This window comes from Coccinella septempunctata, chromosome 5 (assembly GCF_907165205.1).
Source record: "Coccinella septempunctata chromosome 5, icCocSept1.1, whole genome shotgun sequence".
Classification (NCBI taxonomy): Eukaryota; Metazoa; Arthropoda; class Insecta; order Coleoptera; family Coccinellidae; genus Coccinella; species Coccinella septempunctata.
In genome coordinates, this window is record NC_058193.1 from 7,026,926 (window position 1) to 7,040,662 (window position 13,737).

Genomic DNA, 13,737 nt, shown 5'->3' on the forward strand with positions numbered 1-13,737 from the left:
TTCTCCATGAAGTAGAATGAGATTTAAATAATCTTCATTGGTAAAATTAGGCATAGTGATCGATTTTATAACTTAATACGAATTATCACCAAATTAATAGTAAACACAAAATGCTACTGAATAAAGAGGAATTTGGCTGATGTAATTAATGATATCTATCATTAAAAAAAAAGAATGTAAAACATGGTTAGTTTCTGCATATGGTTCATAAGGAATTAATTATTTATCACTGGAGAGAAAACCGATGGCCGATTAGTTGAAATAAAGAGGTTTCCGATACAAATTCGAATCAAAATTCGCCATCTATTTAGGAACAACCTATAACTTTTTTCTCTTGCATATCAGGGTAGTAAAATCTAAAACATGGTTTAAGTAACAGTTCTTGAAAATTTCATCTTTTTGGCGTGAAGGGAAAAGAAATAGCTGAAAATTCAAGACGAAAAACAGTTTTTTGTGAATAACTCGGAAAATATCCACTTTAGGGCAAGGGTGTGATGCATACACTCACATTATTTTTTTAACGTAGATTCAATATCTGCCATAAAAAAATGGGGTTCTAATTTGAAATAATTGATTTTTCACGATTTTGTCATCCCTAAATTTGAAGGCGATTTTTTCACCCCCTGTATCATGAATCGCGATTTCGATTTCTGAAGAGGATACATCAATCTTACATCTTGAAAAATCCCAAAAATGAAAATTTTCCATCCAAAAACCTCGAAGTTATTCTTGTTTCAGCGGAGCTCTATTTTCGATTTTTTTTTTCGAATTTTCCCGCTCAGAGAGAATTTTCCGACCAAAACTGAAAAATGTTACATCAAAATAACTTGAAATTTTCTAAGGAATCTATTTCTGCAATAAAAAAATGGTGTTTTAATTTGAAAAACGGGAGTTGACGTCATTTCCGGAAAAACCGGAGGTGCTCATGCCTTGAAAATATTTTAGATTTCATCAGCATCGTGAAATACTTATAAGTGCTGAATTTCATGAAAATACGTTCAGTAGTTTCCCGTATAAATATGTTTGAGGTTCCTCGTGAAAGACCCTGTATAGCCAAGCAGTGTTAGGCGGGGTGAATTTCCGCTTCGATTATCAATTTGAACGAGCTTGAAAAAGCTTCTGACTTTACGTCAGTGCTTTCCTAATTTTTTTGATAATTCAGAATCATCTGACTATTGAAGTTAGTTTTTTGGAAACTTCATTGTCCTACGCCACTGTTGAAACGGAAATATATGTCAGCCATATTTCTCCTCTATTCCGGTCAAATTGAAATGAGCAATATGCTCCTTCCTGTTATTGTATATTCTAAGAAAATACTGGTGTGTGCACTTGTCACTATTTGCAAGCATCAACATTTCAGAAAATCGGGGATATATATATATATATATATATATATATATATATATATATATATATATATATATATATATATATATATATATATATATATATATATATATATATATATATATATATATATATAAATATCAAAATTCACTCCAAACTATAATGATGTAATCTGACTAACGGGATTGTTGGAAATGAAAGGGCTGATTCTGAATACTACATTTATTCTTAGTCGACGTTTCGGATCTTTACAGATCCTTCATCAGGACTCTAAAAACAAAATTACGAAGTCACATTAACATTCATTGGTTGATTGAAATGGGCACACATTACCGAATAGTTGAGTTTCTCTGAAGCAGTTGGAAAGACGTACATCAAAAGGCACTCAAGAAGTTCTCCGAGATGAACAACGCATATACAACAATACTTAAATTTATCTTCAAAAACTTTTTTTTCATCTAACAAACTCATCCATCAAACAATTTCCTTAGAAAAATAGGTTTTAACAATTCTGATTATTTTTGACATATCTGACATATCTAATTGAAACCATAGAACAAACACAAAATGACAAACTACATAGAAACAATTCATCCATTGGTCTCACCATGATTATACGACAAAATATAACTATAAATATTGCTTATCCCTTCAATGTCTCTTCTCGAATTCATTGTTTTTTTTAATTTTTTAATATGATACATTTCCAAAAATGTTCTCTTGTACAAATTCATCTCCACATCCAGTACCTCTGCTAGGTCCCATCCCATGACATGGTCTGTCTTTCGGCAATGTTCTGCAAGAGCACAAACCTTCTTTGGATTTTTTATATCACTCCTATGTTGAATAATTCTCTTCTTAAGTTGTTGTTTAGTTTGACCGATGTACTTTAGGTCACATCCTAGGCAGGGAATTTTATATACCACTCCTGTCATCTTTGTAGTTTCTACTTTATCCTTCACCTTTGAAAAAAGTTTTTTTATACCAAACTGATTTTTCACTGAAATTTCAGTGAAAAATCAGTTTGGTATAAAAAAACTTTTTTCAAAGGTGAAGGATAAAGTAGAAACTACAAAGATGACAGGAGTGGTATATAAAATTCCCTGCCTAGGATGTGACCTAAAGTACATCGGTCAAACTAAACAACAACTTAAGAAGAGAATTATTCAACATAGGAGTGATATAAAAAATCCAAAGAAGGTTTGTGCTCTTGCAGAACATTGCCGAAAGACAGACCATGTCATGGGATGGGACCTAGCAGAGGTACTGGATGTGGAGATGAATTTGTACAAGAGAACATTTTTGGAAATGTATCATATTAAAAAATTAAAAAAAACAATGAATTCGAGAAGAGACATTGAAGGGATAAGCAATATTTATAGTTATATTTTGTCGTATAATCATGGTGAGACCAATGGATGAATTGTTTCTATGTAGTTTGTCATTTTGTGTTTGTTCTATGGTTTCAATTAGATATGTCAGATATGTCAAAAATAATCAGAATTGTTAAAACCTATTTTTCTAAGGAAATTGTTTGATGGATGAGTTTGTTAGATGAAAAAAAAGTTTTTGAAGATAAATTTAAGTATTGTTGTATATGCGTTGTTCATCTCGGAGAACTTCTTGAGTGCCTTTTGATGTACGTCTTTCCAACTGCTTCAGAGAAACTCAACTATTCGGTAATGTGTGCCCATTTCAATCAACCAATGAATGTTAATGTGACTTCGTAATTTTGTTTTTAGAGTCCTGATGAAGGATCTGTAAAGATCCGAAACGTCGACTAAGAATAAATGTAGTATTCAGAATCAGCCCTTTCATTTCCAACAATCCCGTTAGTCAGATTACATTATATATATATATATATATATATATATATATATATATATATATATATATATATATATATATATATATATATATATATATATATATATATATATATATATATATATATATATATATATATATGTAAAGAATTCTTCATTCAAATTCTTTCAATAAACTTTCGCTAGATCGAGCATGGCGTGTGACTTGGAGATTCTGTGACAACGTCACGAGAATGTCAGTCGAGAGAGAAATAGACGAGTGAACGGATAATAATAAACTGTAATTGTTGTTTCTTTTGTATTACAGGTAATTTTGTAATTTGTACAAATAATGTAAATAATAACTAATAAACTTTTGTATTACAGAGAAACCAAACTTTATATTATTATCCAGACAGATATAACCTCTTATAAAACAACAATTTTGTTTATGATGCCAAAGCTACAGTTTGAATTCACAGTCCCTTCTACAACGGATACCAAGACTAATATTATAGCCATAACATCAATTTATACAGAAGATGGAAAAAGATATATATTGCCTGAAGAATTTAGAAATGCGGGACATCATTCCGAGCTGAAGAAAACCGATAATTATGCAAAACTAGTTAATTCATTGAAAAGAAGACATCAGGTGAGAAGAGTATGGTTTACATTGTCGGGAAAACTGCGAGCAGTATACATGGATGATGATGGAAATTTACAATTTAAAGAACAATACTTGGAGGAATTAGGTGAAGAGAGTACGAAAAGCGCTGAAGATTATGATCTAAAAGATATATTGCAAAAACTGATTGAAACAACACAAGATAAGGAAAAAGAAAAAAATTTGAAAAAAATAGCAGATAAATGTTTGACTGATAAATTTTCAAGCAAAAATACAAATGCTGAACAGTGGATGGAAAGCTTTGAAAAGGAGTGCTCTAGATTTAAAGTGGATAAAAGTGAAGATAAAATTGAATTGTTGAAGTTATTTCTTGATAAGCCAAGTTTGAATTGGCACTCTTCCACACTCATAAGATTAACAGTAGGAGCTGGTTGGGTTGAATGGAAAAGGAGATTTTTAGAATGTTTTCTAGATAATGGATGGACAAATATAACTTATGCAATATCATTTAAATATCGAGAAGGTTCGTTATCTGATTATGCTTTGAAAAAAGAGAAACTTCTAATAGATTTCAACAAAGATATGGACACAAAGTCACTCATAGCATTAATAGCAGTAGGATTACCAGAATTTATTTTGAATAAAATTAATAAGGCTGAACTAAAGGAAACATCAGATCTTTTCAATGAATTGAGACAACTCGAATGTCTGGTAAACAAGAAAACTTCTCAAAAACCATCTACATCACATTTTCAGAAAAAGTATGACGAAAAGAAACCATGTAGCACATGTGAAGATTTGGGTAAAAGTGGGAGATACCATCCCAATGAAAAATGTTGGTTTAAAAAGGAGGGAAAGCATGGAGAAAAAAGCAGCACAACAACAAAGGTAAATAACAATTCCATTTTAGATGTGGAACTTTATAACGAACCAAAAAACGAATAAACACACCACTAATTAAACTAAACATATTATTAGAAGATAGAATAAAAATTGAAGGGGTCTATGACTCAGGATCACAAGTTTCGTTGATTAACAAAAGATTAGTTAAAATTATAAATAAAAACAATACAGATAAAAACAAAATACGATTGAAAACAATTAGTGGTGTGTCAACTACAATGGGATTAACAAAAATTAAATTAAAAATTTTTAATATTGAAAAAGAAGTAGATGTTTTCATTGTAGAAAATGAAAATTTTCATGACTTTTTAATAGGTCTTGATATTATAAAAGAATTTAGATTAAGGCAGGATGAAACTCTTGTTATAAGCCAAAGTGAAGATATAGTAGAAATAAATTTTAATGAGCATACTGAGGAGATAGATTTCAAAATAGATATAGAGCATTTAGATGATGAAAAGAAATCCAAAATAAAACATCTGATAGAAGAATATAAAACAATTTTTGCCAAAGACAAATACGATATAGGAACTGTAAAAGATTATGAAGCAAGAATTGATCTTTTAGTTAACAAATTTTGTAGTAAGAGACCATACAGGTGTACAATTGAAGACAAAAAAGAAATAGAACAGCAAGTGGCAAAATTATTAGAAAAAAATTTAATTGAAGAATCATATAGCCCATTTGCTGCACCAGTGACTCTGGCATTAAAAAAAGGAGAAGGAAAGACTAGACTATGCATTGATTTTAGAGATTTAAATAGAATTGTGACACCCCAGGCGCAACCTTTCCCACTAATTGATGACCTGATAATTAAAGCTAGAAATTGTAAATATTTTACATCACTGGATATCAATTCAGCATTTTGGTCGATACCACTAAGGATAGAAGATAGAAATAAAACAGGCTTCGTAACTCAAGAAGGACATTATCAATGGACTTGTTTACAATTCGGTTTAAAAACAGCGCCAGCAACCTTCCAAAGAATTTTATCAAGTATTTTGAGAAAACACAATCTGAAAAATTTCACGGAGAATTATATAGATGATTTGTTAATATTTTCAGAGTCTTTCGAAGAGCACATCAGACATGTAAAACAAGTTTTAGAAGCCATTCTGAAAGAAGGATTTAGATTGAAATTTAAAAAATGCAAGTTTGCTTCTAAATCAATTGAATATCTCGGACACATAATAGAAAATAATACAGTAAGACCAATTAAAAACAATTTAGTTTCAATACACAATTTTCCAACTCCGAAAACGCAAAAGAGCATCAGACAATTTTTAGATAAAATTAACTTCTATCGTGAATACATACCAAATATCTCAACAATACTTGATCCACTACATAGATTATTAAGAAAAAACGTTAAATTTGATTGGTCAGAAGATTGCGAAAAATCATTTGTAGAAATAAAAAAACTACTGTGTGATCAACCAGTACTGGAGATATTTGACAAAGATCTACCAATTAAAATGTACACAGATGCTTCAATAGAAGGTATGGGTGCAATATTGAAACAGACACAAAGAAATGGAAAAGAAAAACCAGTAGCATATTTTTCAAAGAAACTCAATGAAACTCAAAAAAGAAAAAAAGCTATATATTTAGAATGTCTGGCAATAAAGGAAGCAGTAAAATATTGGGAGCACTGGTTAATTGGAAGAAGGTTTGAGGTTTACTCAGATCATAAACCTCTTGAGAACCTAAACATAAAAGCAAGAACAGACAAAGAGTTAGGTGACCTAACATATTATCTATCCCAATTTGATTTCAGTATCACATACATACCAGGGAAATTCAACACTGAAGCAGACTGTCTTAGCAGAAACCCGGTATTAGAAGCCATAGATAACACTCAAGAAGCATTTAAGATAGTAAATACAATCAATATTCAAGAAATAAAAAGGGATCAAGACGAAAATATCACACTAAAAGAACTTAAGAGGAAAACAATAGATGAACATGGTATAGTTTATAAAACAACTAAAAATAAAAAAAAGATAATATTATCAGAGAAATTGAGTGTTGAATTAATAAAGAATATACATAGAGATTGGTGTCATATTGGAATAAATCAAATGATTGGTAAAATATGTCCATACTATACTTCAAAAAGATTAATAGAAAATATAAAAAAAATTTGCAAGGCATGTGATATTTGTAAAAGAAATAAATCTAGAGGACAAGCAAAGTATGGATTGAGGCCATTCGAGATAGTGTCGATTGATACCATAGGTGGATTTGGTGGTCAAAGATCAACAAAAAGATATCTACACCTTTTGGTGGATCACTATACAAGATACGCATTCATATTAACATCAAAAACACAAACTGCAAATGATTTTATAAAAATAGTTCGAAATACATTAGAAATTGGCAAGATAGATACAATATTAACTGATCAATATCCAGGAATAAATTCCAAAGAATTCAAAAATTATTTAAAAGAACAAAACATCAGACTTATTTATACAGCCTTAAATGCACCATTTTCAAACGGTCTGAATGAAAGACTAAATCAGACAATAGTTAATAAAATAAGATGTAAAATTAATGAATCTGGAGAAAAGAAAGCTTGGACAACAATAGCAAGAGAATGTGTTGATAAATATAACATAACAGAACATTCGGTAACAGGTTTTACACCTCAATATTTACTAAATGGGACTATCAACTATCACAAGTTTGCTACCTGAAGAATTGAAGGAATCTATTAGTGCAGAAGACTGGAAAAAGGATAGAAAACTAGCCTTACAAAACACCATAAAATCACATGAATATAACAAAAAATTGTTTGACAAAAACAGAAAAGATAACGAATTTAACACAGGTGATTTAGTATACATAGAAAACGGCAACAGGTTAAATAGAAAAAAAACTGGATGAACTTAGGATTGGACCATTTGAAATAACAGAGAAGATATCAAATACAATATTTAAAATCAAAACTGGAAAAAGAAATGAAGAAACTGGATTATTCCATATAACGAAATTACTTCCAAAATAAACAACACCTTCAGGAGGGGAGATGTAAAGAATTCTTCATTCAAATTCTTTCAATAAACTTTCGCTAGATCGAGCATGGCGTGTGACTTGGAGATTCTGTGACAACGTCACGAGAATGTCAGTCGAGAGAGAAATAGACGAGTGAACGGATAATAATAAACTGTAATTGTTGTTTCTTTTGTATTACAGGTAATTTTGTAATTTGTACAAATAATGTAAATAATAACTAATAAACTTTTGTATTACAGAGAAACCAAACTTTATATTATTATCCAGACAGATATAACCTCTTATATATATATATAGGATCAGTTTCGTGGCGGCGCCACCATGTCATTTGCTTCGTTCTATCCTTGTTCTACCAGAGGAAGTAGAATGATACTCTCTCGTTTTATTTTGTTTTGCGTTGATATCGAACATCGATCAACGAGTTCAAAATATGAACAGACCCATTTTGTCAGCTGTTAAATTTGTGATTTACAGTTCAATTTTCGTTGTAAAAACAAATCTGTCAATATTTCAACACTATCGAATAAGGGTTCGGAGGAGTATTTACTATTCTTCTTCAAGATAATTTCCGTTTGACAAATTGAATTCGTGATTTCAATATGATTTTAATAAAATACAGTTGATTGGTCAAATATCCAATATATTCAGTTGACGGAAAGGGAATTTTCACTATATCTACTCAGGAAGAATATTTAAAGAACAGATTCGAATAGAGATATGTATTTCTGATTCTCAATACATGCTCACAATTTACATTACGTATTTCCAATACAATTTCTTTGAAATATTGCTGAAGTTGCCATAAAACTTAGCTATATCCGTCCCGAATGTTCGTTCATCTGATTTGGTTCTGCCTCAAATTCCAACAACACCGAATTCTTAGCTATAATAGTTCTTGATTGTCCATACAGTTGTGGGTTGAATAGTCTGTTGAGCTGGAACTATCGTTAGTATTTTCAGGGAAAAGGGAAGTGAAATAAAATATTCCCACAGAATATCACAGTTTTTATTCAACCCAACCTTTATGAGGGTTGCCCTGAAGAGTAAAATATATGCAATGTCGTTTTAACAAAAACGAATTTGTTTCGCCCTAATGTGCGGTCACTGTTGACGTCCGGAATGCAGGCTCGGGATGCAGGTCAAGTGTCGCCCTGATAATTGTTGCCAGATGTGTTGGGACCGCAGGTCTTCGAGTAGCTGGAGTGGTTTTGAGAAAAACCTTTTGTGTGCAGGCTTGGAATGCGGAAGCGATATGCGTAATTTTCAAAGCTGGTGTTCGTCTGTCTCGATCGCTGAATGTGAATGTGAATCTTTTTTGCTTTCCATATGGGTTCTTTTTATACCATTTTCGGCACATTTTCTCTGCACCAATGAAATTGTACGACGAAGGAGGAGTGGTTTCCTATGTTTCTCCGTTTTGATTTTCTCGTCGAATTTGTTGTAGGAATTCGGCATGTGAATTTATTTTCGAGGAAATTATTACATTTCCTACACACTCCCCCACCAGTGACGAAGTTACGAAACATATTGTAGAAATCTCTTGGGAAAATGAACTCTTCTGCCGGATCTAGTAGTTGTTCTTTCCTGGGCTGGAGTTTGATCTTCTCTATCGGGTTCTACAGGGTGTCCTTGCATTGGCTGGTTCTTCATATCGTCGTCCGCGATGACGTAGGCTGGTTTTAACCTGTCGATTGTCACTGTCGTTTCCTTGCCGTTTATTTTTATTACGAAGTGTTGAGGCGAAGTCCAAAACACTTCGTAATAAAAATAAACGGCAAGGAAACGAAGTGTTTTGGACTTCGCCTCAACACTTCGTATGGTCCGTCGTAGGGGTTTTGCAGGCCTTTCTTCGGACCATCATGCCGGACGAACACGTAAGGTGAAGTTACCAAGTCCTTGAATATAAAGCTGGTCCGCTCTACGTGGTGGCTTCCATCAGTGGGCCTTATTTCTCGCATTTGTTGCCTCAGGTTCACTATGAAGTCGGATGTGTTCTCGCTATCATCCGAACTTCTGGAATCCAGGAACTCTCCGGGCAATCTGAGGGGCTCTCCATATACTAGTTCTGCTGCCGTTGCTTTAAGGTCTTCTCGCCAGGCTGCTCGCATTCCGAGGAGGACGGTAGGGAGTGTTTCGGTCCATCGGTCGTTCTTGTGGCATTTTATTGCTGCCTTAAGTTGTCGATGGATTCTCTCCACCATGCCGTTTGCTGCTGGGTGATAGGCGGTAGTACGGATGTGATTCGTGCCAGTCAACTTACTTAATTCGTTGAACAGGCTCGACTCGAATTGTCTTCCTTGATCAGTGGTGATCCGAAGTGGAGTACCGAACCTCGCTATCCAGTTTGTGTAAAATTCTCTGGCGATGGTGGATGCCTCCTGGTTTTGGAGTGGGATGGCTTCTGGCCATCTAGTGAATCGGTCGACGCAAGTGAGGCAGTATCGGTAGCCCTCAGAGTGTGGCATGGTGATGATGTCCATGTGCACGTGGTCGAATCGACGTGTTGGTGGCATGAAAGTACCCAGTGGAGCATTGACGTGGCGAGTGACTTTGGCTCTCTGACACTCTATACAGCTGCGGGACCATTTTCTGCAGTCTGCGTTGATTGAAGGCCATACGAAACGTTGTTTGACCATTTTGATGGATGCATTCACTCCGGGATGTGCCAGTCTTTGAATGGTATCGAAGGCTGCTCTGCGGAATGATTTGGTGAGAAATGGACGTGCCTGAGGTGTGGATGTATCACAGTACACAGCGATTTCTGACCCATGTGGTTTCATCTTCCGTAGCAGCAATCCTGTGTCCTTGAAGATATCTCTGCAGTTCGTCGTCATCTTCTTGCGATGTGGCCAATGCTGCATAGTCCAAGGTGTGAGTTACTTCGTCCAATCTTGAAAGGGCATCAGCGACGACATTCTGCACTCCTGGAACGTATCGTATGTCGGTGGAGAATTGCGAGATATAATCCAGATGGCGGAACTGTCTGGGCGAGCACTTCTCTGGCTTCTGCTTGAAGGCATACGTCAATGGCTTGTGATCCGTGAAAATGGTAAAGTTTCGGGCCTCTACCATGTGTCTGAAGTGTTTGATGGCTAGGTAGATGGCTAGCAGTTCACGGTCGTATGCTCCATAACGAGTCTCTGGTGGTGACAGTTTCTTGGAGAAGAATGCCAGTGGTTGCCATTCGCTGTTGACCAACTGTTGTAGAGTAGCTCCTACTGCAGTGTCTGACGCGTCGGTTACTAAGGCTAGAGGAGCGGAGTCCTTGGGATGCGCAAGCAAGGTGGCTGAAGCTAGCATCTTCTTTCCTTCTTCAAAGGCTGCAGTGGCTTCTGGGGTCCATGATATCTTCGCCTTTCCTTTCAGTTTTGGCACAAGCAGGTCGTGGAGAGGTGCAAGTGTCTGTGATGCTCGGGGTATGAAACGACGATAGAAGTTTATCATACCCAGGAATCTTCGAAGGTCTTTGGCGGTTGTTGGTTTACTGTACCCCAGTATGTCTTGGATTCTGTCTGGCAGTGGTCTTGTTCCATCGGTAGAGACGAGGTAACCAAGGAACTTTACTTCAGGTTGTCCAAAGATACACTTGGCTGGATTGAGGACGATGGAGTAGTTGCGGAACCTCTCGAAGATGATCCGAAGATGTTCCATGTGTTCCTCTTCGGACGATGAGGCGATCAGTACGTCATCAATGTAGCTGAAGCAGAAGTCCAGTCCTTGTAGAACCTCATCGATGAATCTTTGGAAAGTCTGTGCTGCGTTCCGTAGTCCAAACGTCATGACTGGGAACTCGAACAGTCCAAATGGCGTCGTGATGGCGGTCTTGGGAACATCTTCTTCGGCCAGGGGAATCTGGTTGTATGCCCTCACTAGATCGAGGGTTGAGAAAATTTTCTTCCCCTGGAGGATATGGGCGTAGTCCTGGATGTGTCTCACGGGATACTGATCAGGGACAGTCCGGGCGTTTAGGGCACGGTAGTCTCCACACGGTCTCCATTCTTCAGAACCCTTCTTTGGTGCGAGATGCAGTGGGGATGACCATGGACTCTTGGATGGACGGGCGATTCCTAGTCGTAGCATGGCTTCGAACTCCTTTTTGGCTGCCTTGTACTTATCTGGTGCCAAACGTCGTGGTCTCGAAGCTACTGGTGGTCCTGGCATCGTCTTGATGTGATGCCTTGTGTTGTGCCTGATGCGTCCTGGGGCTCCTGCAGGTCTGGTGATCTCTGGAAAATGCGTTAGTAGATCATGATACCTGGAGGATCCGTTGACAGTCTTGACTTCTGGGATGGAGCACTCAGCCACTTCTCCTTGGGTAGTGAGTTGGGTGGTTCCGTCCAAAAGTCTTCGGTTCCTCACGTCCACTAGCAGGTTGTAGAAACTCAAGAAGTCGACGCCGATGATGGGCTTTGATACGTCGGCTATGACGAACCTCCATGTGAAATCTCGGCGTAGTCCTAGGTTCAGCGTGAGGGTGGTTGTACCATACGTGGCGATGGGTGTCCCATTGGCTGCTGAAAGGACGTAGTCGGACTTCTCTCGTCTGCCAGTCACTGCGCTGCGTGGGAAGACGCACAGGTCTGCTCCAGTGTCGACCAGGAACTGCAACTTGGAGTCCTGATCAGTAATGAACAAGCGGCGCGTCGTTGGGCTGGGATCACTGGCCGCTTCTAGTGAAGGCCCCCTTCGTTTCCCGAGGTGTAGTTGCAGGGCTGCACGCACTTCGTGGACCTGGCTCCAAATCTCGTATGGTACCAGCAGTGTCCGTCAGTTGGCGATCGTCTGCGACTCTGGCTTCTTCGACGGTCGTGGGAACGGCTTCGGCTACCATCTCTCTTGGGTCGCTCTCGGTGGTGTGCTGCCAGCTCTGCCCGCAGGGTTGCTATCTCCAGGTTCAGTCCTAAGACCATTTGCTCCAGCTTCCTATCGATGATGGCCTCTATGTTGGTTGTCTCTGCTATCTGGTGGACGATAGGTCGGGAGGCTTCCATTATATTGTCTGCATGGGTTGCCAAGTCTTCGAGATTCGTGTCCTTGATGATGGCCAATGACACCTGGACACACTTGGGTAGACGGCTCATCCACAGGGATTTCATCAGGGCTTCTGGGACGGTTGGATCTGCGAGTCCCTGTAAATGTCGAAGGAATTGTGACGGCTTACGATCCCCCATTTCCTCTCGTTCCAGTAGGCGGCGGGTCTTCTCTTCTTGGGAGGCACTCAGACGTCGCACCAGCTCCATCTTCAATTTCTCGTAGGCCCCGTCGGTAGGTGGGTTCATTATGATGTCCTTCACCTCGGCGGCAAATTTTGCTGGCAGGGCTCCTACGATGTAGCCAAACTTCGTCCGGTCTTGTGTCACTCCGGAGCAAAGAAAGCTTCCTTCAGCCATGGCGAACCATAATTCGGGATCGGCGGCTACAAACTCTGGCATCCGAACGGCGACTCTTGAGACCTGGGCTGCTTCTTGTTCCATTTTTCTTCGGGGCTCCTTCTTCGATCACGTCGGGGTCACCAATTTGTGGGTTGAATAGTCTGTTGAGCTGGAACTATCGTTAGTATTTTCAGGGAAAAGGGAAGTGAAATAAAATATTCCCACAGAATATCACAGTTTTTATTCAACCCAACCTTTATGAGGGTTGCCCTGAAGAGTAAAATATATGCAATGTCGTTTTAACAAAAACGAATTTGTTTCGCCCTAATGTGCGGTCACTGTTGACGTCCGGAATGCAGGCTCGGGATGCAGGTCAAGTGTCGCCCTGATAATTGTTGCCAGATGTGTTGGGACCGCAGGTCTTCGAGTAGCTGGAGTGGTTTTGAGAAAAACCTTTTGTGTGCAGGCTTGGAATGCGGAAGCGATATGCGTAATTTTCAAAGCTGGTGTTCGTCTGTCTCGATCGCTGAATGTGAATGTGAATCTTTTTTGCTTTCCATATGGGTTCTTTTTATACCATTTTCGGCACATTTTCTCTGCACCAATGAAATTGTACGACGAAGGAGGAGTGGTTTCCTATGTTTCTCCGTTTTGATTTTCTCGT

General features: G+C 37.5%; 1 protein-coding gene and 2 long non-coding RNA genes across 3 annotated transcripts; 1 reads left to right on the forward strand and 2 right to left on the reverse strand.

The window, feature by feature from the left end:
• Positions 1–1,554: 1,554 nt before the first annotated feature.
• Positions 1,555–1,756, reverse strand: LOC123314540. The gene is made up of 2 exons (XR_006537832.1): positions 1,681–1,756; positions 1,555–1,617 (listed from the first exon to the last, which is right to left on the reverse strand). It is a non-coding gene; the product is annotated as an uncharacterized LOC123314540 (long non-coding RNA).
• A 1,194-nt stretch (positions 1,757–2,950) lies between these two features.
• On the forward strand, positions 2,951–3,152 carry LOC123314587. Its single transcript, XR_006537838.1, has 2 exons — positions 2,951–3,026; positions 3,090–3,152. It is a non-coding gene; the product is annotated as an uncharacterized LOC123314587 (long non-coding RNA).
• Positions 3,153–12,371: 9,219 nt separating this feature from the next.
• LOC123313954 lies at positions 12,372–13,175 on the reverse strand. Its single transcript, XM_044899066.1, has one exon. The coding sequence runs from the start codon at positions 13,173–13,175 to the stop codon at positions 12,372–12,374; it is 804 nt and encodes a 267-aa protein (XP_044755001.1).
• Between the last annotated feature and the right edge of the window lie 562 nt (positions 13,176–13,737).